Source organism: Rhinopithecus roxellana, chromosome 19, assembly GCF_007565055.1.
Source record: "Rhinopithecus roxellana isolate Shanxi Qingling chromosome 19, ASM756505v1, whole genome shotgun sequence".
Taxonomy (NCBI): Eukaryota; Metazoa; Chordata; class Mammalia; order Primates; family Cercopithecidae; genus Rhinopithecus; species Rhinopithecus roxellana.
Window position 1 is genome coordinate 14,049,058 of NC_044567.1, and position 24,109 is coordinate 14,073,166.

Genomic DNA, 24,109 nt, shown 5'->3' on the forward strand with positions numbered 1-24,109 from the left:
TGGCAAGCTGTGTACTGTGTGCTTTGGGGCTGGAAGGATCCAGGGATGGGGTCCAGGAGCAGGTCGGGCCAAAGCATCAGCATTCTGATCCCCAGTTACCCACCGAGATCTGGCAAAGGAGGAGATGGGGGGTCTGGCAAGAGCCAGTCAGTCAAGCCCCTGGAAGGTGATGCAAGGATTCCGAGAGCTCCTTCTAGAAATTCCTGAGCCCTCAGGTTAGTTCCCTTAAAATCATCCCACTTATCCCCTAACCACGACGCCAGCTACCACACACAGACTGGGGCTCTGCCACTCTGCTTTATTGGAGCGGCTCCGTGTCTGAGAGCACAGCAGGCTTAACCCTGCTTCAGAGTGGAGGCCGGACCAGGCTGGTGACTGACCAGCAGGACTCATGAGACTTCCAACACAGGAGAGGCAAACTACAGACTGTGGGCACAGCACAGCACAGGACAGCATGGCCAATTGAGCTTTTCTTTTATATATAAACAAATACTTTAAAAATTCGAATAATATATATAGTTTCTCTAGAGAGAGACTTTGCAACAAAAAATACATATAAAGAATATGACCTCCTGGGTAAATGAAGCAGCATCTCTGAGCGAAGGAAAGAGGGCTCCTCATGCACTGGAGGGGGCAAAGCCTTTGGACAGGCACCAAGGCCATTGCATATCCTGGAAAAGGGTGGAGGAGTAGAGGGCTGGCTAATCAGGGTATCTGCATTATTTTCTCTACGTTGCAGGTTTTTTATGGCTTTGGCTAAAGCAAGTGAAGCAGCGGAGGTACTAAGGTGCTAAACTGAGGCCTCTTGGTCTCTGTGTAAAAAACAAAAGGAGGGAGGCAGGGGACAGCCATCAAGCCCTCTCGAGCCCCCAGCTGAGTGGAAGCAGATGGAAGATCTTCTTCAGGGCAGGGGGGAGGCTGGGGGATAGGGTTTAGCAGCCTCCTCCCCCCATACCCTCTGCAGCCCTGCACTCCCACACATCTGTCCCTGCTGATAGTGTCTATTGGAAGGGAGGCAGTTAATCTCCCCTACACTGTTGTTAATCCCTGACAGCAGCTGGGACAGAGATGGCAGGAAGGACCTATGTCAACCCCACGAGACTTCTCCTTTGGGGCAAACAGCCAGGAGCCTGGGGAAACAGGGATGAGCAGGGCATTGGTTTAGGCAGTGAGGCTCAGCCACTCCCTTGGGTCCCATCTATAGCTCTGCCCACCAAACTTGGCGGGGGCATGGGGGTATCCTCTGGATGAGCAGAGCCAGCTAAGAGGAGCCAAATGTCCCTGATAGGGTGGGGGAGAGGCAGGACTCGGGGAATTTCAGAGGAGTTGGAATTGGTCCCAGAAGCCCTTCTGACTCATTCAGACCTGGACTCCTCCAGGATCTGGGGTAGGTTCTGATCCCGAGGGCCAGGGGCTGGGGCTGGGGCTGGGGCTGAGGCTGGAGCTTGGGTGGGAGCTGGTGTAGGGGTGGGCGCCTGGGCAGGGCCTGAAGTGGGTAGCGGAGGTTTGCTGCCAGGATGGTACTCGTGGGCAGCTTTGGGCTCGTTGGTATGGTAGGAGCCCTTGTAGCGATGATTTTGCAGATAGAAGAGCACCAACATCCCCACCAGCCCCAGCAGCAGAAAGGCCACCAAAACTGAAAGGAAGAAAAGGGACAATTCAGATCTTTGGGATTTCACCTATATACACACAGACGCACACACACGCGCATGCACGCATGCACCAATATTCCCACCGGCCCTAGCAGCAGAAAGGCCACCAAAACTGAAAGGAAGAAAAGGGACAATTCAGGGCAGATCTTTGGGATCTCACCTGTATACACACACACACACATACTTTGGGATCTCACCTGTATACACACACACACACATACTTTGGGATCTCACCTGTATACACACACACACACACATACTTTGGGATCTCACCTGTATACACACACACACACATACTTTGGGATCTCACCTGTATACACACACACACACATACTTTGGGATCTCACCTGTATACACACACACACACATACTTTGGGATCTCACCTGTATACACACACACACACATACTTTGGGATCTCACCTGTATACACACACACACACATACTTTGGGATCTCACCTGTATACACACACACACACACACTTTGGGATCTCACCTGTATACACACACACACACACTTTGGGATCTCACCTGTATACACACACACACACACACATACTTTGGGATCTCACCTGTATACACACACACACACATACTTCGGGATCTCACCTGTATACACACACACACACATACTTCGGGATCTCACCTGTATACACACACACACACATACTTTGGGATCTCATCTGTATACACACACACACACATACTTTGGGATCTCACCTGTATACACACACACACACATACTTTGGGATCTCACCTGTATACACACACACACACATACTTTGGGATCTCACCTGTATACACACACACACACATACTTTGGGATCTCACCTGTATACACACACACACACACATACTTTGGGATCTCACCTGTATACACACACACACACACACATACTTTGGGATCTCACCTGTATACACACACACACACATACTTTGGGATCTCACCTGTATACACACACACACACATACTTTGGGATCTCACCTGTATACACACACACACACACATACTTTGGGATCTCACCTGTATACACACACACACACACATACTTTGGGATCTCACCTGTATACACACACACACACACATACTTTGGGATCTCACCTGTATACACACACACACACACATACTTTGGGATCTCACCTGTATACACACACACACACACATACTTTGGGATCTCACCTGTATACACACACACACACATACTTTGGGATCTCACCTGTATACACACACACACACATACTTTGGGATCTCACCTGTATACACACACACACACATACTTTGGGATCTCACCTGTATACACACACACACACATACTTTGGGATCTCACCTGTATACACACACACACACATACTTTGGGATCTCACCTGTATACACACACACACACATACTTTGGGATCTCACCTGTATACACACACACACACATACTTTGGGATCTCACCTGTATACACACACACACACATACTTTGGGATCTCACCTGTATACACACACACACACATACTTTGGGATCTCACCTGTATACACACACACACACATACTTTGGGATCTCACCTGTATACACACACACACACATACTTTGGGATCTCACCTGTATACACACACACACACATACTTTGGGATCTCACCTGTATACACACACACACACATACTTTGGGATCTCACCTGTATACACACACACACACATACTTTGGGATCTCACCTGTATACACACACACACACACTTTGGGATCTCACCTGTATACACACACACACACATACTTTGGGATCTCACCTGTATACACACACACACACACACTTTGGGATCTCACCTGTATACACACACACACACATACTTTGGGATCTCACCTGTATACACACACACACACATACTTTGGGATCTCACCTGTATACACACACACACACATACTTTGGGATCTCACCTGTATACACACACACACACATACTTTGGGATCTCACCTGTATACACACACACACACATACTTTGGGATCTCACCTGTATACACACACTACACACATACTTTGGGATCTCACCTGTATACACACACACACACATACTTTGGGATCTCACCTGTATACACACACACACACATACTTTGGGATCTCACCTGTATACACACACACACACATACTTTGGGATCTCACCTGTATACACACACACACACATACTTTGGGATCTCACCTGTATACACACATACACACATACTTTGGGATTTCATCTGTATACACACACACACACACATACTTTGGGATCTCACCTGTATACACACACACACACATACTTTGGGATCTCACCTGTATACACACACACACATACATAACACACACATACTTTGGGATCTCACCTGTATACACACACACACACATACTTTGGGATCTCACCGGTATACACACATACACACATACTTTGGGATCTCACCTGTATACACACACACACACATACTTTGGGATTTCATCTGTATACACACACACACACACACACACACACACACTTACTTTTGGCCAAAAGCATAATGTATGACACTCAGCTAGCTGTTCGACCACACTAAGCTCATCTCAAGTGTCTGGCAGGTTTGAATTCCTGGCTTACCCCCGCCACCTTCTGTTTCTAATATTCTCTTTCCACATCCCTGGTAGTAACCCCAATTTCTCATCTCTCTAGGTGTTACTGTATCCCCATTTTCCCATCCCTTAGCTATAGCCCCATTTTAATATTTTATTTAAAAATCTGTAGCATCCTCAAACATTTAAAAATCTCTGCCCAGTTATATGGCACCTTCAGAATAGCCTGTCTTATCATCCTTTGTGCCATCATGCATCTAGTGCCTTTGTCATCCTGCAGCCTTGGGATCGGGGCAGGGAAAGGATGCTGACAGTCAGAGGGCAGTCTTGGGAGGTCAGCTTAGTGATCAGTGCTACTCACAGCCTAAAAGTATGGCAACCCATCCTTCATCATGGTAGTACGGGAAGTCTGGAGAGGAGAAAGCACCAGTTAGGAGATGCCTCCTCCATGTTAAGAATCATTTCCCTTTCCTGGCATCCCTCCCTTCCATCCTCTGTGTCCTGGGAATGTACCTGGGGGCAGATACCAGGGATCAAGCTCAGGTGGCACCTCTGAAACAAGACGTGGCATAGCTCCGCAATTAGATTCGGACAGTTCTCCCTGAACTCGAAGGGCTTCAGCTAGCTCAGCAGTCATGGGTCGAGGGGTTCGGAAGTGGGTCTTGAGGGGAGCCACATTGTTGAATCGAACACCAGACAGGCAGCCCGAAAAACCTGGGGTGTTGTAGCGCTGGATCTCCGGGTCAATGACTCCTGTCTCTGAGGGAGAGGCAGGCCCAGAAAGAGGGACTTGGACCCAAAGGCCCTGCCACTCTTACTGTCCACAGGTTTCCCACTCATCTTTCCCACCGCCCTCACAGCCATTCCCAGGGCCTTCAGTTTCCTTGAGGATCCAGGAACATATCCCACAGCTCCTTGCCTAAAACGCGTCCGCACCTGCAGCTTACCCATCACACGCCCTAGATACAAGGCCTTGGGTGAGTCCAACTGGCTGTCCACCAACAGCGAGAACTTCTGCTCTGTCAGTGGGAAGTAGTCCACCTGAGGTGGGGAGTGGGAGGGTGATGAGGGAGCGGGGACTACAAGCAGATGCCTGTGGGCTGGACTGGAGCTGTGTGGACCCTGGGAATATACTTGGGGGCAGATACTGGAGATCTCTCATTCTGTCCAAACTGGTGGTGCCAGCTGGGTGAGTCCTAGCTCAATCTGAAGTGGGCAACTCCTGGGCCTAGATGTAGGATTTGATATATATATATTTTTTTATTTTATGTATTAAATATTTTTGTGAAGATGATGTCTTGCTACATTGCTCAGGTTGGTCTCAAACTCCTGGCCTCAAGCAATCCTCCCACTTCAGCCTCCCAAAGTGTTGGGATTACAGGTGTGAGCCACTGCACCTGGCCTATATATTTTTTAAAAACCTGGTTTTGAGCCCCATCTTTGCAGCTTACCAGCGGTTTGACTTTTGGTAAACCACTTTACTTTCTTTTTTTTTTTTTTTTTGAGACAGAGTCTCGCTCTGTCGCCCGGGCTGAAGTGCAGTGGCCAGATCTCAGCTCACTGCAAGCTCCGCCTCCCGGGTTCACGCCATTCTCCTGCCTCAGCCTCCCAAGTAGCTGGGACTACAGGCGCCCGCCACCTCGCCCGGCTAGTTTTTTGTATTTTTTTAGTAGAGACTGGGTTTCACTGTGTTAGCCAGGATGGTCTCGATCTCCTGACCTCGTGATCCGCCCGTCTCGGCCTCCCAAAGTGCTGGGATTACAGGCTTGAGCCACCGCGCCCGGCCCTTTTTTTTTTTTTTTGAGATGGAGTCTCGCTCTGTCGCCTAGGCCTGGGGTGCAGTGGCACGATCTCAGCTCACTGCACCCTCCGCCTCCCAGGTTCAAGCAATTTTCCTGCCTCAGCCTCCTGAGTAGCTGAAACCACTTTACTTTCTGAGGCTATTTACTGATTTGTAAAACACTTAAATAAGAATGCCTACTGTCTGGCTGGGCACGGTGGCTCGTGCCTATAATCTCGGCACTTTGGGAGGCCGAGGCAGGTGGATCATCTAAGGTTGGGTGTTTGAGACCAGCCTGACCAATATGGAGAAACACTGTCTCTACTAAAAATACAAAATTAGCTGGGCGTGGTGGTGCATGCCTGTAATCTCAGCTGCTCAGGAGGCTGGGGCAGGAGAATCGCTTGAACGTGGGAGGCAGAGGTTGCAGTGAGCCGAGATCACACCATTGCACTCCAGCCTGGACAACAAGAGCAAAACTCCATCTCAAAAAAAAAAAAAAAAAAATGCCTGTCGTCCTCTTGGAGCTATTGTGAGGGTTACATGAGGTGACACACATGAAAATCCTCTATACATTCAAATGTGATCTACAAATGTTAAGTATTTGATGTTTTCCTGGATGCCACAACCGAGATCATGAGGTTATGATCTGAACTGGCTCACCTCCCTCTATGCATACCTGGATGAAGAGGTTCCGGTAAACACGGGTGATGTTGACACTGTGGGGCTGGCCATCGGTCACCGGGCGGGTGGTTAGCTGGTACACGTAGGGGCTGGTGCCCAGCTGATAGCGTAGCTGAAGGGTCCCTGTGGGGTGCAGAGAAGAAATTCAGGGTCTCAGCTCCCATGACCCCTATCTTCTAACAGCACATAGTCCTTGTATTTGTGAATCAATAGGAGAATTAGGGGCACCTGGGTGAAGCTGGCGTGGGGTAAGAGAGCCCCGGAGAGCTTACCATCATCCTTGATGAGCACAGCCATGTAGTCACGAACAAAGGAACTGACGTACAGCAGGACAGCGGGGGCAGAGCTGGTGCTGAAACTGAAGGAGACTTCCTCTCCCGTAACATTGTAGACAGGCCCACGGTAACCGGGCACAGGCCGACCAGGCCGGGGGTAGTCAGGCAGGCGGTACCCGGGGCCATGGTAGCCAGGCACATAGCCTGGAGTATCATAGCCCGGGATGTAGCCAGGCTCATAGCCTGGCACCGGCCGGCTCAGCATGTGGGAGAACTCCCTGGCTGCAGAGCGTAGCGCTGACTGTAGGTTGTAGCGCATCCAGGTGCCCGGCTCAAAGAAACCACCAATATCTGCAGGTAGAAGCAGGGAGGTCAGGGCCCCACACTGCTCACTCCTCAATTCAGAGGTTTTATGTCATTCATACACACATCCTGAGACTTCAGTTTCTGCCACCCTCACAACCCTCCATTTACTTTTAGGTTCCTTTGAGCCCCTCTGTCACAGGACAGACTCTTACAGCCATGGGAAACTTGAGATCATCTGATCCAACCCCTGCATTTTACAACTGGGGAAACAGGCTCAGAGATGAGGAGTGACTTGCTTAAAGATACACAGTAAGACCGGGCACAGTGGCTCACGCCTGTAATCCCAGCACTTTGGGAGGCCGAGGCAGGCGGATTATCTGAGGTCAGGAGTTCGAGAACAGCCTGGCCAACATGGCAAAACCCCATCTCTACTAAAAATACAAAACTTAGCTAGGTGTGGTAGTGCATGCCTGTAATCCCTGCTACTATAGGAAGGCCAAGGCAGAGAATTGCTTGAACCCAGGGGGCAGAGGTTGCAGTGAGCCAAGATCGTGCCACTGCATGCCAGCCTGGGTGACAGAGTGAGACTCTGTCTCAAAAAAAAAAAAAAAAAAAAAGACACACAGTAAGGGGACAGCCAAGATTAGAATGGGGATATCCTGACCCCATGTAGTATATGTGCCACTACTCACACTTCCAAAACAGCACCAGAAATCTGTTGGTCCTTAAATCTTGTATCTCCCTAGTCCCCCACACTCCTCCCACCAGTAACCCATCTGCCCATACATCCTCCCTATAGGCCAGCCTTAGGGAGGATGCAGTCTTGCTATGTGTGTAGAATCTTGCTGTGGGGAATGTCAAGGCTCACCTTAACCAAGAACCAGGTCATTGACGTGTTTTAGGAATGCAGCAATTATCAAATACATTTACAAGGGCGTTCGCCTGTGTTACCATGGTGATGGTGGGAAGGTGGGGAAGCAATTTGCCTTTCTTTTTTTTTTTTTTGTAGACACAGTCCTTGCTGCATCCGCCAGGCTGGAGTGCAGTGGCACGATCATAGCTCACTGCAGCCTTGACCTAGGTGCAAGTGATCCTCCCACTTCAGCCTCCCGAGTAGCTAGGCCTAAGTGTGTACCACCATGCTCAGCTAATTAAGAAATTTTTTTTTTGGCTGGGTGCGGTGGCTCACACCTGTAGTCCCAGCACTTTGGGAGGCTGAGGCAGGTGGATCACAAGGTCAAGAGTTCGAGACCAGCCTGGCCAATGTGGTAAAAGCCCGTCTCTACTAAAAATACAAAAATTAGCCATGCATAGTGGTGCACACCTGTAGTCCCAGCTACTCAGGAGGCTAAGGCAAAGGAATCGCTTGAACCAGGTGGAGGTTGCAGTGAGCCAGGATCACGCCACTGCACTCCAGCCTGGGTGACAGAGTGAGATTCCATCTCAGAAAAAAAAAAAAAGAATTTTTTTTTTGTAGAGACAGGGTCTTGCCACGTTGCCCAGGCTGGTCTCGAACTCCTAGCCTCAAGCAGTCCTCCCACCTTGGGCTCCCGAAGTGTGCTTGGTGATTTTGATCTCTTTTTGCACCAGCTATCTGTACTATCCCTTCCTTGTCCATGCCTTTGGAGTCACCCATCATCTTCAACTGCCTGACTCCCCAAACTCAGAGCTCAGGAATCCAGGGACAACTCTAATTTTCCATGATGTGGGCTTTACATGCTATTTCCTTCCCTGCCCTCCCTACATCCCATTACACCCTATGGCTTCCTGTTGCCCCATAACCAGCAGCACTGACCGTGGTTGCAGTATGGCCCATCAAAAGCGGTGAGGTCACAGTCACATGTGTAGTAGCTATAGCGCTCCACGCAGCGGCCTCCATGGAAACAGGGGAGCCGGGGGTGGGCACAGTGGCCTGTGCAGTTGGGTGAGGTTCCCTCAGAGGCATTGGCACGGCCCTCCAGATTCAGAGTCACTCCGTTCAGACGCATGGCCCTCAAGCAACCCACAAAGGGGCGTCTCTTAAGCTCTGCAGATCCTAGAAAGGGTAGGCAACGGGTCAAGAAATGGAGGCAGAGCCAGAGACAGGAGTAAGTATTGTAGTTGGAAAGGGAGCCAAGGGGGCTGGAAGAATAGAATAGGATACAAAGGCCTGGAGGGACAAGTGAGACCCTGGCTTGCTCTGAAGCAGAGAGGACTGGCACCTAAGACAGAGGCTCCTGGAAACAAGGCGAGCGGCCTTGGAGGGTGGGAAGGTAAAGGAGGCTTCAGACTTTCCTCTGGGTTGCTGCTCACCCACATAGAGGGGCTGGTCATACTCCATCCAGATGTAGGTCTGCAGCGGCATAGGCCGCAGAACCCAGGGCCGGTGATCCACTCGGAGCCGGGCCTGCTTCACGTTGATTTCAGCCCGGACCAGGTGCCACTCATCATCGTTGAACTCAAAGTCATCTGAGTGTACTGTGAGATTCTCATCCCCATTCCCCACATCAAAGGCGAAGACCACATCCCGGGATGCTGGACAGTGTCATGCAGGGTGGGGGAGAAAAGGACTCAGACCTACAAGACCCTTCATGGATTCCTTGTCCAATACAACCTCTTTACCTCACCTCTCTGGAGCTTCTTGAATATCCCTCCAATTTGTCTGTAGCTTATAATGAAACTTACCAACTGCTTAAAACCTCATACCCCCTTCGTCTCTCCCCACATCACAGATCCCTGAAGCCAGCTTCCCAGCCTCACCTCCCAGGCTAGAAGCATGGCTAATCAGTGGTGAGAGGGACTCGAAGGTCCAGCTTCCTTACGCACAAGGAAGGGACTTAAGGCCAAGAGAGGCCAAGTGAGTGCCTAGGGTCACCTGAGCAGCCATCAAGACCGAGTGAGGGCTAGAACCCAGGGTATCTCAACCCTTCCCACGCTGCCTGTCAAAAGGGCATCTGCCCTTGGCTCCAACACCAGCCTGCACCTGCCCATGTCTCCCCAGACAGCACTTTCATCTACCCCGAGGCCCTCCCACAGTCTGCCTGCTCACTGTTGAGTTCCACCCGCACATAAGGTCGGCGCCACTGGCAGTAAGGGCCCCCCATATTCTCTAGGAAGACTCCCGAGGGAGCAGAGGTCCTGAAGTAGAAGGAGACATCCAGGCTGTGGTTGGCACGGATTGGGGGGAAGCGTAGTGCAGCCCCGGTGTGGAAGGAAATGGTGTTCCAGGAATTTCCTACAAAAGCAGATGGAGGAAGGTCTTGTCAGGGAGATTGGAGGGTGGAAGAGGAAGAGAATTTGGGGTTGGGGGCAGGGAAGGTCGGGTAAAGGGGGAGAGTTTGAGGTGATGGAGGAGAGACTAAGGAGTGGAATGAAAGGGCAGCCAGGTGCAGAGTGGCAATGAGATCACAGCAGGAGCTGGGGGTCGGGCACCCCAGCTAGAGACCCCTAGTGACTCATGCAGCCTAGCTTTTGGAAACTGGAGAGTCAGCTCTGGGAGGGCACACAAAAGGCGATTGCTACTCACGATCACCATAACAGCGCAAAGGCCTCAGGAAGAACTGGGCCTCGGAAGTGGAGCGGTTCGTATCCCCTATCACCACCTGAGTGACAGGCAGATGGTCAACAAAGGTCAGCAGTCCCTTGTCAGTTCTCCTGTGGAGGCAGGTTGCCATGGCTCAGTCCCAGCCACTCAGCTCCCCCACCCGCCGGAGTCCTAAAAACCCTGTCTCTTTGCCCCCTCACCACTGGGGCTGGTCGGCATCACAGTTGCAGTACAAGGCAGGGTCCACACAGCTCCGGTCCAGACCACAGGCACAGCGCTGGATCCCAGGCTGGGAGCCTCCCCAGTAGAAGTGCTGCTCCTCATTTCGACCAATCCAAAAGCTGTAGGGGTAGCCTCCTGGGGAAGAGGTGCAGGCAGCTTTCAGGCCCTGTCCCTCCGTTAGCCTCTGGGCTCCTCTCACCCTTCCAACCAGCCCAGACCCCTCCTTGAATCTTCCAACCCAAAGCCCCAGCTAGCTCTCTGGCTTCCTTCTCCCAGGCCCCCATTGGTGTCTCCTCCAGTTCCGCCACCTCCCTCCCTGACCCCAGCCCTAACCTGCAGTGTTGAGCAGCCGGGAATTGTAGCAGGAGAATTCAATCCACTGTTCACAATGCTGGGAAGCATTGGCAAGGGCACTGACTTCCTCCCAGGATGCATTCCAGTACTGGATAGCCCCCAGGAATGGCCGCTCCATGCTGGAACCTGTCACTCGAGTTGTCCACAGCCTGTCATGCCGCACAACTGTCCACGCTCGGTTCTCTGGGAGACAAGAGGGGACAGAGCTTTGGCTGGAGTTGGGCATTCTCTACCCATCTCCCTGCCCACCTCCACCACCGCTGCTGCAACTCAGAGCCACTGAACGTGGCCAGCAGCTCCATTCCACCTCTGCCCTGGGCACTCTGCATTGTAGGCTGGAAATGAGATAGCTAGAATGGGTAAGGAAGCTGGGATTTACTTTTTTTTTTTTTGAGACGGAGTCTCACTCTGTTTCCCAGGATGAAGTCCAATGGTGCTATCTCAGCTCACTGCAACCTCCACCTCCCAGGTTCAAGTGATTCTCCTGCCTCAGCCTCCCGAGCAGCTTCCCAAAGTGCTGGGATTACAGGGTGAGCCACCGCACCTGGCCTGGGATTTACTTTTAAGGCTAAGTTACAAATTCCTTAGTATCCCCTTACCCTCTGTCCTCCTTTACCCCACCTGTTTAGTCTAACTGCCCCCACCACCAACACCACTCTATCCTTCCCGGTTCCCTCGTCACCCACCACCCATCAGAGACATTTACCTCGGATATCACAGTACACTACAAATGGCTTCAGGGGGCCACTGCCATCAGGATCAATAGTGAAGTTTCCAGAAGTTTTCCCACTGAGCCGATAAGCCTCACAGGATTCCTTATACAAAGCTGGCAGATAGTAAGGTGAGACAAAGGCAGTTAGACAGTTAGAGGGCTGGCTGGGTGCGGTGGCTCAGGTCTGTAATCCCAGCACTTTGGGAGGCCGAGGTGATGGATCACCTAATGTCAGGAATTTGAGACCAGCCTGGCTAACATGGGGAAACCCCATCTCTACTAAAAATACAAAAATTAGCTAGGCGTGGTGGTGTGCACCTGTAGTCCTGTAGTCTCAGCTACTTGGGAGGCTGAGGTAGGAGAATCGCTTGAACCTGGGAGGCAGAGGTTTCAGTGAGCCCAGATGGCACCACTGCACTCCATCCTGGGCAACAGAGCGAGACTCTGTCTCAAAAAAACCAAAAACAAAGAGAGGGCTGGAAGGGCCATCCTCACCATCTCTAGCAGCCTCATGATCCCCAGCAACCTTCTTCTGACCTCCCCTGTCCCTGACTCTCCCCCACACTGCATCTGGCTTACGTGTGTGGCAGGTCTCTCCCTTGTAGCCAGTGAGTTCGCAGTAGCAGATGAAGTCATCCCAAGACTGGTAGCAGCGTCCATCATGCTCACACATGTTAGGGCTGCACCTAGGGAAGGGGTCAGGACCAAGGGAAAGAGCCTTACTGGGAGCTGGAGAGTGGGGTCTGATCCTTGCAAGCTTCACTCCCAGCTTCTTGGAGCCCCAGAACCCAGTGAGACACACCCCGTCTAGCCAGCCGGGTGTAAGCCCAGATGCAGGGGCACTAGGCAGTCCTCAGGGCTCAAGTACTACTGTTCCCCCTTCCTGAAAACAGCAAAACATGCCTTATTCTACCCCCATTATCCCACCCCGCACAAAAAACCCCTCTAGGACCAAAAACAGATGTGTCATTTCCATTCTGAGCGTGTATCACCTTAAGGGAGGAAATCGGAGGTAAAAGATCAAAGAAGAATCATCCCCAAGCAGGGGACTAAGGAGCAGAGACAAGGAAAAGGGAGATTATTGAGAAAGGCCATTCCTACTGGGAGACCAGGGAAGAGGGCTTTGGAGGGGTCACCTCTTGTTAGGGGCTTCTGGGTACCTATCAGTGATGCCACATGTATCAAAAAGGACCTCAGCATAGAATCCAAGCCGCCGGAACTCCACCAGAGTCAGGTTGACCAGCTGACCATCCACCTTGAGCAGCTCCATGCAGCCATGGAATGCCGTCTGGTTGGAGTGGCAGTCCCATCGACTGGCTGGCTTGGGACAACCTGGAGCAACCACCCCATGAGACCCTCTCCAGGGGAGACCCCAAAGACCCTCCCCCAGGGAGATGCCAAGGGGGTGCCAGACATAAAGGAAGAAAGGGGACTAGACCCAAAGTGTAGATGGCAATGACCTTCCACTCCCCAAGGCCCCAGAGGGGAAAGAGGGCTTGCTCCCTCCAAAATTCTCCATATGGCCCCATCTGGATGGACTTAGATGGAGCCTTCCCACCCAGAAACAGAGGTCTGGTCAGGTTGGCCCTCACTTACCCCCAAAGAAATATGAGGTCCCTGTCCGGATCAGCAGTGGGTACGACACCCTGACCTCTGCCCCCTCCACATCATCAATGCTGATGACTGCATGGTTTTCCTGTGCCACGAAATTCACCTCATGCCAAAAGCCGTCGTTCAGTCGGTAGCCTGGACAAGAATGGATGATAGTGTGGGTGGAGGCAAGCAGCAACTAGGCTAGAAGAATGTCCTGAGTGGGGAAGCAGCCCCACTGTGTCCCAGGAGCAGCCTATGTGCCCCTGTGATTACACTTCTCACACCCAGTGGAGATCTCTCTGAATGTCTCTTCATTATCCATGACCCAGCAACTGCCACAGAGTCTGCACAGTTATAAATGAATAGCAATCTCCAGGGGCCCTCTGGAACTGGAGAATACCAGGACTCCCAGGCTTCCCCCTTCTCCAAGAATCCTTAGTCCCTCAGATCCGCCCCCTCACGGCCTCCAGCCACTCCCACCTTTTCCCAGTATCCTGGGGCCTCCTGCCCTGCCCCCTTCACTCCCTCTCCCCTCACCAGAATGTAAAGGCCTCAGTCTAGGCCTACAACTTTCTCGGGTTCCTCTACCCTTCTTTTCTCTGCTTGTGCCTCCCCCGAAATGCCCTCACCAGCAGCGAACTGAAGCTTCTTTCGGCCGCTCTGCGCGATGGACACGTTGACCTGCCCTTCGCTGAGTGTCAGTTCCACGTGGCCCAGCCCGTCCCCCAGACGAGAGAAAAGGAGAAGCCCGGTGAGGTCCCAGGTGCGGAAGCGAAATGAGACTGCCAGACGGCCGCGGCGTGGGAAACCGGGCACTTGAACGAAGTTGTGAGGGCCTCCGAAGTTGATAGGGTGCGGTACCGGGTCCAGGCAACGAAACGCCACCTTACCCTAGGGGCAAAAGTGAAGACGCATCAACACCCGTGAGCCGCCTCTGCCTCAGCTGGGAATTCGGTTTTCACACTGGTCTAAGACCCTGGTCACCGCCCTCCTTCGGTGTTGGCGGGGGTGAGATCTCCAACCAGGACATGACCCCTTCCCCTCCAAGCTCGTCCATCTGTGGAGGCGGCCCCAACCCAGTCGGCCCTCGGAACTCTGCTCGCTTGCTCTCGCTGATCTCCACCGTCAGCGACGCGACCGCTTCGCTCCTTCCAGTATCGAGAGGCAATTTCGAGCCACAGACCAGGCTCCTGCCAGCTTCCCGACAGAGCTCCAGAGTCGGAGAGGGGTGAGGGGGGCATATCAAAGAAACCATCGATTCAATCCCTACTCAGTCACTGTGCAGCTGCACGACCCCTGGTCAAGCCACTCCCTGTCTCTGCGCCTTACGCTCCTCATCTGTGAACTAAGAAGGTGATTGGACCCGACCACGGCTTCTTAACTAGCGGCCTGCGTGGCTCGTGCACCACAAGTGAGACCCGCTCTCCTCCCAACTTGAGTATTTGGCTGGGGACTGAGGGATCCTCGGCTTTTTTCTGATGTTCAGTATCTCTTCCCGCTCCACCTCTTTGCTTTCCACGAGGCTTTGGTATCCTGTCCTCCCAGACCCCCCTGCCCACTGGCCTCGAAGGTGATCCGGGAATGGCGCCGCACAGCCAGGTCTGCGATGTTGACGCGATTGAAGATTACGTTTTCTATGCAGCCGCGGAAGTTATGCCGATAGGCTAGGTTCTTCCGCGCGGCGCCCACCAGACCGCCGATGAACATCTGCGGGAGGGGTGAGGCATGAGGCCTCTTAGGCACAGGAGCGCGCCTGCCTTTCTCGCGCATCCCCGCCTACGCTTTCCCAAACGCCAGGTGGGGCTTTGTAAAAGACTTGAAGCACACATTTCCCCAGCGTCGGTACTAAAGCTTGCAAGGCCTTTCAAGGCTCGAGTTCAAGCTCTGACTCCAACACAAATCGGCTGCACGCCCTTAGGCAAGTCAATTAGCCTGCCTGGGATTCTTATCTGCAGATGGGGTCAGGGTCTTTAACAACTCCACAAAGTTGTGGGAGGATCCAAGGGACAATTTTCCTACCTTGTCTAGTCCCCAAAATCTGGATTTCCAAACCCCATCTCATTAGTTCTGAAATGGTGCCTGGAAGTCTGCATGCTAACAGCAACAACACCCACAAAACAAACAGACAAACAAACAAACAAAAAACCAGGTCTTTTTCTGGTGAGAGGCAAGTTTGCCAAGGGCTGCTAGGATATTCAGGAATTGGAATACGAGGTCTTTAAAAAAAAATCTTTTTTTAAAATAGAGGTAGGATGTCACTGTGTTGCCCTGGTGGGTCTTGAACACCTGGCCTCAAGCAATCCTCCCACCTCAGCTTCCCAAAATGCTGGGATTACAGGCATGAGCCACCACCCACAGCCTGAATGCGAGGTCTTACCTCTGAGAGAGAGAGAGACCGACCTGCACTCACTCATCCAGCATCCTGCCCCTACCACGAAATAGCACCTCCCTAGTCTCTCACCTCAGTGTCCAGGTTCAGCCTCTCGAAGTCTCCATTGAGAATAAAGCGCTGCACATAGCCGTCCAGGGTGAAATTTACGTCGCGGCCAAATCGGTCCACCCGCACGTAGTGCCAGTGCTGGTCATTGAGGACTCCGCCAGCGCTCACGGTGGTGTGACCTGGTCTTGGCTGGATGGGACTGCTGCCTGAGGGTGGGGCAGGACAGAGTGAGACCTCAAGCCAGGAGAACTCCATGGAGTCCAAACTCCTAGGCAGAGCAGCAGCGTGTAACAAAGCCCAGGGCAACCAGGGAGAGTGGGCTAATACATCAACAGCCATTGGCGTGTGTGTGACAAGGTAAGCCATTTAGCCTGGCTTCCTGTCTGTAAAAGTGGGAACACATGAGCTGCATCTATTTCATCGCGCGGGTGTTATGAAAAGCTAATGAGATACAGTGTGTGTGTGTGTGTGTGTGTGTGTGTATGTGTGTGTGTGTGTTTACAAGGAGGGAACTGAGGCTCGGAAGTGCGCCATCCGAGGTCACATCTCTGGGTAGTGGTAGAGCTGAGACTGGAATCCAGTTCTCACTCCGACTCCAGTGTTTTGCTAGCACCAAATACTACAAGAAAGGCTAGTTTGGTCCAGGCCTTAGAGAAGTGGAAGACCGGGCGTGAGTGCGGAGGAGGTGCCGCGAGGAGGACTGTGAGAGAGCTTCAGGGGTTGACCCCTCATCGCACCCGGCCGCCGAGCTCACCCAGGCTCATGTGCAGCAGCAGGTGTGCCCCCTCCAGTTCGATCGTCACGTAGTCACCCTGGGCGCCCTCGGCGTGCAGCAGAAGCCCGTCCTTCTCCTCGGTCTTGAAGCTGAAGGCGAACACGTCCCACAGGCTTCGGCTGACCCCTCGTGGGAAGCGGTATGAGATGGCATCGTCGCCGTCGAAATAGAGTATGTCGGACTCTGCGCAAAGGACCGTAGGTGGGCCGGGGACTGGGGAGGCTGTCTGTCTCCCGGGCCCCCTCCGCGCTCTCTGCATGCTTACTGTATGGGCAGCCGTAGAGGCCGAGCCTCAAGCCGATCTTGCCGCGTGGGTTCCAGGCCAGGGGCACGATGCGGATGTAGCGCGCGGTGAAGTGGTAGTGCAGGTCATGGCGCACCACGGCAGACTCGTTCACGTTACCAAAGAAGGTCTGCGGAGGTGGGGGAGAGTAGTAACCACGTTCCACCCTCTGCTTCTTTTTTTATATTATTTTTTGAGACAGAGTCTCCCTCTGTCGCCCAGGCTGGAGTGCAGTGGTGCGATCTCGGCTCACTGCAACCTCTGCCTCCCGGGTTCAAACAGTTCTCTGCCTCAGCCTCCCGAGTAGCTAGGATTACAGGCGCCCACCACTACGCCCGGCTAAATTTTTTTTTTTTTTTTTTCCGTAGAGACGGGGTTTCACCATGTTGGCCAGGCTGGTCTTGAACTCCTGACCTAGTGATCCACCTGCCTTGGCCTCCCAAAATGCCGGGATTACAGGCCACTGCACCCGGACCCCCTCTGTTTCTTTCTCCATAGTCTTCCAGCCCACAACTTTCACACCCAGCCAATCTCGACTTCTGGAAAGTAAACACTCTTTGGTCTCCCCTGCTAGGCAGCTTTGCCTGGTCAGTTTCCATAAAGTGTCCTCTCCCACCATCCTATTATTTCCTCAGACCTGAAATCAAATGTCACCTCCTTAGGAAGCTCTCCCAGGTTTTACCCTAAAGTGTGTTAAACCTTGTGAACCGAGTGTTTCACGCACGTCCTAAGTTGACAGCCCCTCTGGACAGAGTCCCTGGAGTGGTCCTCGCCCATGCCCTCACCACCGCCCCCTCCATTTTCCCAGAGGCTGGTGCTCCTCCAGAGCCTGGAGCAGAGGCAGCTCCCCAACTGTTACCGCCTTGGCGCCCAGAGTACCGAGTTGTGCCCTCGCTGGTAGAACGGTGTCCAGCTGTCCACTCGGTCGCCGTAGAGCAGCATGTAACGTGTGACCCAGTCCCAAGAATTAAAGGAGCCCTGTGTGGCCACGGCCCGGATCCGGTGCTTCTTCATTAAGTCTATCTGGAGCCAGGGATTCGGATCCCCAATCCGTGGTGACCACCCGCTTATGCCTATAGAACAGACAGGAGCTTTAACCGGCTATCCTTCTCCCCGAAGTCCTCTGGAGACCCCCACCCTGCCGCGGTGCGCTGCCAGTTCACAGCTGATGTTCCGCGGAGCTCACCGTGCAGCCTGGCGAATCGCGGCGCCGTAAGGAGACTGTAGTAGGAGGAGGCGCCCAGGGAGCGTGCATAGAGGGGACCCACCAGCTCCTCGTCGCAGCCGTCTAGGGTAGGGAAACCGACATGTTAGCGCTGGCACCTCCCAGGCCCTTCCAAAGGCCGGCCCACTTAGCCACCGAAGCTTCCCCTTCTCTGCCCCCAGCCACCACCCCCAGAGGCACGCCCAGCCCTACCTTAAAGCCATCTATTCAATCCTGGCTGCAGCAACAGCTGCATGCTCAGAGGAGGCTGCCTTCTCCTTCTAGGGAAACCCCTAGGCTACACCTATAGGCCCAAGGCCAGACCCTCCCTAGCTAGCCCAATACCTGCCCTGGTTTAGTACTTCCCCAAACTCAATCCTAAACCTCAGCATCTTCCAGAACCTAAGTCAGCCCAAGACACCAATCCAGCTCCAACCCTAGCCTCAATCCCACTCGGCCCCCAAAACCTGCACCATCCCCAAATACAGGCCTTGTACCCAACCTCAGCCAGTCCTAGCACCATCACCAGCTCCATGTCCAGCCTTAGCACCAGTCAGGGGCACCAGCTCCTGCTTGGATCCCACCCACAAAACCCAGCCCCAGCCACAAACCCCAGCCCTAGCCACAAACCCCACTCCTTGGCCAGCTCCAAAGTCCAGCCTCAAGCCCTGAAAAAACCTTAATCCTAGTCTCGGTCACCAGTATACACTTATCCCTCAGCCCTAGCCTCAAACCCAGGCACCAGCTCCTGCTTGGATCCCATCCCCAAATCCCTGCCCGGCTGACTTCATCCTCGCCCCGGAGCCCAGCCCCAGCCCCCGGGCGCGCGCGGCAGCCTCAGAGCTGCAATGCGGAGCGCGGGGGAGAGGCAGGAAAAGATGAGAGCCAGCGGGCGCGCGCCGGCCGGGAAGGACCCGCGACCACCCAGCCGCAATGCGGTGCGGGGCCGCCCTGCAGGCTCTGGACTCCTGGGCCCAACCCCACCTGCCTCCAAGCGCAGCACTCACAGTAGCCCCAGCCCTCGGCTTCTGAGACCGCGGCGAGCAGGATGCAGAAGAGCCGGAGACGCATCATGCAGGGCTGACGGTCCCGGCAGCCGCCTCCCTGTGAACGGCTCCGGCTATGGCTCGAGTTCTGGCTTGGGCTCCAAGCTGTCCTCCTGGGGTTTGCAGCAGACGGCTGTCTCCTCCTTACCGACCCCTCCCTCCCTCTTTCCTTTAGCCCCCAAGCGCTCTCTCTCTCTCCTCTCTCTTCTCTCTTCTCTCTCTCTCTCTCTCGCTCGCTCGCTCGCTCGCTGTCGTTCCTGGTCCTCCGCTCTATCTTCTCCTTTCCACCCTCTCTCCTCTCACCTCCCCCCTTCCCCAGCCTCTGTCTCCTGGCACGCGCCGGTTTCCCGGACCCCGCGCAAGCGCGTGCCTCAGCCCTGCTGCGAAAGGGCGGGGGTAGAGAGCCTCTAGCCACCGGGAAAACCCCAAGTAACCCGAGGCTGCCCGGGACTAGGGCCACAGGGGTGAGGATAGGGAACCTAGGGCCAGAAGGATCCTGAAAATTTCAAGAAAAGGGAGGTGGGGGCGGGGGCGGGGTGCCTGGAAATGGAATGAAGGGTAAGTAAACATTTCTGAAGGCAAATTAAGCTCTAGGAGTGGTGCTGGGCACTGTGAATTTAGGATTTTTGCCTTACTCCGCTTTGCAGATGAAAAACCTCAGGCTCAGAGAGGTCAAGAAACTGAGTCAATATCACACAGCAAATGATTATATTCCAAAGCCCATTCTTTCTTCACTGACAGAGTAAAGACAGTAAATTATTTTTTCTTTCGTTCGTTCTTTCTTTTTCTTTCCTTCCTTTTCTTCCTTCCTTCCTTCCTTTCTTCTTTCTTTCTTTTTCATAAAATCCAGATCCTGCACAAGAGAGTAAAGTCTTTTGGAGGAGGTGGAATGGGAAAGTGACCCCATAGACCCTACTCCCCACCTCCCTCTCGGCCCCTCTCCCCGCCTCTTCCTTCCTGTCCCTCTGGTAGTTTAACTTCTACCCCATGTGGCTATACCTCAGAAACCTGTGTAGCCAGAGATGGGAACGGAGGCCACAGAGCAGGTGGGAGTGGGGGCAGGGAGGGGGAGAAGGGTTACAGAGAGGGAGGAAACAGGGAAGGAATGGGATTCTCCACCTGGCAATAGGCCTCTGCCATCCTATGGCTTATTCGGGATTCTTGGCACTATCTCAGACTAGGGATCCTCCAGATAAATGGGCTGGTGGTGTGAGGCTGGGGTTGTGGGATGGGGACTAGGGCTGAGGGGAAAGGGGGGTTGAACCTAGAGGTCCAGGGTCCCACCTGGGCCCTGAAAACCTGAGTCCCAACCCCGGAGACCCCCTTGGCATGAGTGGTTCAGTGTGCTGGTATTGGAGGTAGAGGGAAGGTGGGTAGGGAAGGGAAAGAAGACAAACAGAAACCCAGCCCAGACCGAGGTTGGAGTGCAGGGCTCAGGTCTGAGGAAAAGCCTGCATATGGGCATTATTCCAGAAGAGGGCGCTGCAAAGGGACCTGAAGCTCTAGGATTTATTAATAATACAACTCTGGGCTGGGTCCGGTAGCTCACCTCTGTAATCCCAGCAGTTTGGGAGGCTGAGGTGGGCGGATCACCTGAGGCCAGGAGTTCGAGACCAGCCTGGCCAACATGGTGAAACCCCATCTCTACTAAAAATACAAAAATTAGCTGGGCGTGGTGGTGGGCGTCTGTAGTGGGGCGTCTGTAGTCCCACCTACTCGGGAGGCTGAGGCAGGAGAATCGCTTGAACCCGGGAGGCAGAGATTGCAGTGAACTGAGATTGTGCCACTGCACTCCAGCCTGGGCGACAGAGCAAGGCTCTGTCTCCAAAAATAATAATAATACATAATAACAATAATACAAACTCTGTATTATGGTCTTTGGAGAACACAGGTTCTCCCCATCCATTATCTTCCGTATTGCCATCTTCACAGCAAACCTTGAGAGGTGGGCTGGTCAGGATTTATAATCTCAACATTACATGTTAGGTAACTGAGGTCTAGAAAGAGCAAACGGCTTGCTCATGGTCACTCAGGAAGCTGGAAGCAGAGACAGGAGGAGTGCAAGAGAAGCCAAGGCCTGCTGAAGGTGTGCTAGGAAGAGTCTGGAGAAGAGCGTATGTCTCTCCATGTACTGTTACATCTCACCACACAGGAGCTCTCAGCTTGGAAGGCATGTGTGGGCAGGGGAGTGGTGTGGTCAGATGTGTCTCATAAGATCCCGCCTCTCATTTGACCCTCCCAGGTCTCCTGGGGCCACTACTCTGGGGATGAAGAGGAGGCATACTCGGCTGAGCCGCTGCCAGAGCTTTGCTACAAGGCCGATGTCCAGGCCTTCAGCCGGGCCTTCCAACCCAGTGTCTCCCTGACCGTGGCTGCGCTGGGTCTGGCCGGCAATGGCCTGGTCCTGGCCACCCACCTGGCAGCCCGACGCGCAGCGCGCTCGCCCACCTCCGCCCACCTGCTCCAGCTGGCCCTGGCCGACCTCTTGCTGGCCCTGACTCTGCCCTTCGCGGCAGCAGGGGCTCTTCAGGGCTGGAGTCTGGGAAGTGCCACCTGCCGCACCATCTCTGGCCTCTACTCGGCCTCCTTCCACGCCGGCTTCCTCTTCCTGGCCTGTATCAGCGCCGACCGCTACGTGGCCATAGCGCGAGCGCTCCCAGCAGGGCCGCGGCCCTCCACTCCCGGCCGCGCACACTTGGTCTCCGTCATTGTGTGGCTGCTGTCGCTGCTCCTGGCGCTGCCGGCGCTCCTCTTCAGCCGGGACGGGCAGCGGGAAGGCCAACGACGCTGTCGCCTCATTTTCCCCGAGGGTCTCACGCAGACGGTGAAGGGGGCGAGTGCCGTGGCGCAGGTGGCCCTGGGCTTCGCGCTGCCGCTGGGCGTCATGGTAGCCTGCTACGCGCTCCTGGGCCGCACGCTGCTGGCCGCCAGGGGGCCCGAGCGCCGGCGTGCGCTGCGCGTCGTGGTGGCTCTGGTGGCGGCCTTCGTGGTGCTGCAGCTGCCCTACAGCCTCGCCCTGCTGCTGGATACGGCCGATCTACTGGCTGCGCGCGAGCGGAGCTGCCCTGCCAGCAAACGCAAGGATGTCGCACTGCTGGTGACCAGCGGCTTGGCCCTCGCCCGCTGCGGCCTCAATCCCGTGCTCTACGCCTTCCTGGGTCTGCGCTTCCGCCAGGACCTGCGGAGGCTGCTACGGGGTGGGGGCTGCCCCTCAGGGCCTCATCGCCGCCGCGGCTGCCCCCGCCGGCCCCGCCTTTCTTCCTGCTCAGCTCCCACGGAGACCCACAGTCTCTCCTGGGACAACTAGAGCTGCGAATCTAGAGGAGGGGGCAGGCTGAGGGTCGTGGGAAAGGGGAGTAGGTGGGGGGACACTGAGAAAGAGACAGGGACCTAAAGGGACTACCTCTGTGCCTTGCCACATTAAATCAATAACATGGAAATTAGATGCAACCCAACAACTGTTACTATTTTTGAGTCACCGACTTGGAAGTGATTTGTGGCAGGGCAGAGCCGGTGGGTTAACATCCCGCCCCCGCCCGCCCCCCAACCCCAGCGCTTGGCTCTCTGAGTGGAAGACGCTGAGGGCCTCGGTGGGGGTGGGGGGCTGCTGAGTCTGCTAAAGCTCTAGCCACTGACACCCCCTCCACCGTCACCCGGCCTCAGCCAACAGAGGTGAGGTGGGAAAGCTGCCAGGCAAGGAGGGGCGCGAGTTCCTCTTGCAATACTGTAAAGCAGAGCTTTCTAACAACCAGAGCGCTCTCCAGTAATGGCTGCCTTAGCAAATACGGAGTTCCCGCTATTGGAATGTTCAGACTGTCGTAGACGCTGTGGGCCTTTGCGTGGTATTGGGGGAGAGGGGAGAGGGGCAAGACATTCCCGTTTGGGGTGGGCGTTTGGATTTTATTACCACTTTACAATCCCTTCCTAGTGCCTATGATGGAAGGAAAATGAAAAAAATTAATTTTAAAAGTTGAGTTGAAGTTTTTTACCTTGAAGGAAAACCTAGGAGGGATTGCAATCTGCAAATTTCCAGAGTAGTTATCATGGGTGTGGTAGGGGTGAGGGATACTTACTATTCTCCATCTTCTCTGGGGACTGGGTCAGAGGAAATGCACTGAGCTGGCCGGAAAGAGAGAGGTTGGATTTGGGAAAAAACTTCTCTGCAGGCAAGGGCCTGGGATCCAGACTGGGAAGATGGTTGTGGTATCTCTATTCCTAGGAAATCTCTCAGTACAGGCCACTCTCATCTGGAGAGAGGCCACGGCCGAGATGGCCTCTAGACACGCTCACATTGATTCCTGGTCTTTGTTTTACACAATCACAACGGGCAGGATGGTGTTCACGTGCGACAGTTCTCGCGGTTTAATATCGGTCAGCAAAGCTGTCCCCACCACTCCAGCCTGGAGTCTAGGGTCCAGCAGGGCGGGGCGTGGCGAGGAGGTCTCAAGGGAGGCGCTGGCCTGATGGCCCCGCCCGTCCCGCCCTGCCCCGCCCCGCCCCGCCCATCCCAGCCCAGCCCGGGCTAGCAGTCCTTCTCAGAGCCTCCCGCAGCAGCTGCGAAAAGAGGTCCCCCACGGCCTCTAGGGACCAGGATCCAGGGAAGGCCCGGAGACGGCGCCGATCCTCAAAGGGTCCCCCACGCCAGCCACTGGGGACCGTCCTGGAACCCCCCATCAGAGATCTCGGGAATCGCCGCTGAGTCA

At 54.1% G+C, this 24,109-nt stretch overlaps 3 protein-coding genes across 3 annotated transcripts in view; 2 read left to right on the forward strand and 1 right to left on the reverse strand.

The window, feature by feature from the left end:
- The window catches only part of EZH1 (enhancer of zeste 1 polycomb repressive complex 2 subunit), a 51,231-nt gene extending 45,777 nt beyond the window's left edge, over window positions 1-5,454 (forward strand). Inside the window, exon 21 of the mRNA XM_030922931.1 lies at window positions 5,070-5,454. Coding sequence (XP_030778791.1) covers window positions 5,070-5,097 — 28 coding nt within the window. The 3' untranslated portion in view covers window positions 5,098-5,454. The remainder of the gene's footprint in view (window positions 1-5,069) is intronic.
- CNTNAP1 (contactin associated protein 1) lies at window positions 279-23,665 on the reverse strand. The gene is made up of 25 exons (XM_010385981.2): window positions 23,480-23,665; window positions 19,368-20,259; window positions 18,343-18,444; window positions 18,036-18,229; window positions 17,139-17,286; window positions 16,853-17,056; window positions 16,120-16,304; window positions 15,222-15,365; window positions 14,288-14,549; window positions 13,662-13,811; window positions 13,226-13,397; window positions 12,645-12,751; window positions 12,060-12,179; window positions 11,333-11,536; window positions 10,978-11,134; window positions 10,760-10,887; window positions 10,283-10,468; window positions 9,547-9,768; window positions 9,050-9,289; window positions 6,946-7,299; window positions 6,669-6,796; window positions 5,157-5,250; window positions 4,723-4,968; window positions 4,571-4,618; window positions 279-1,636 (listed from the first exon to the last, which is right to left on the reverse strand). The coding sequence occupies exons 2-25, from the start codon at window positions 19,432-19,434 to the stop codon at window positions 1,356-1,358; spliced, it is 4,143 nt and encodes a 1,380-aa protein (XP_010384283.1). The 5' UTR covers window positions 19,435-20,259; window positions 23,480-23,665; the 3' UTR covers window positions 279-1,355.
- CCR10 (C-C motif chemokine receptor 10) lies at window positions 20,409-23,369 on the forward strand. The gene is made up of 2 exons (XM_010385992.2): window positions 20,409-20,452; window positions 21,649-23,369. Exons 1-2 carry the CDS (start codon window positions 20,429-20,431, stop codon window positions 22,711-22,713), a joined length of 1,089 nt encoding a protein of 362 aa, XP_010384294.1. The 5' UTR covers window positions 20,409-20,428; the 3' UTR covers window positions 22,714-23,369.
- Window positions 23,666-24,109: the final 444 nt, after the last annotated feature.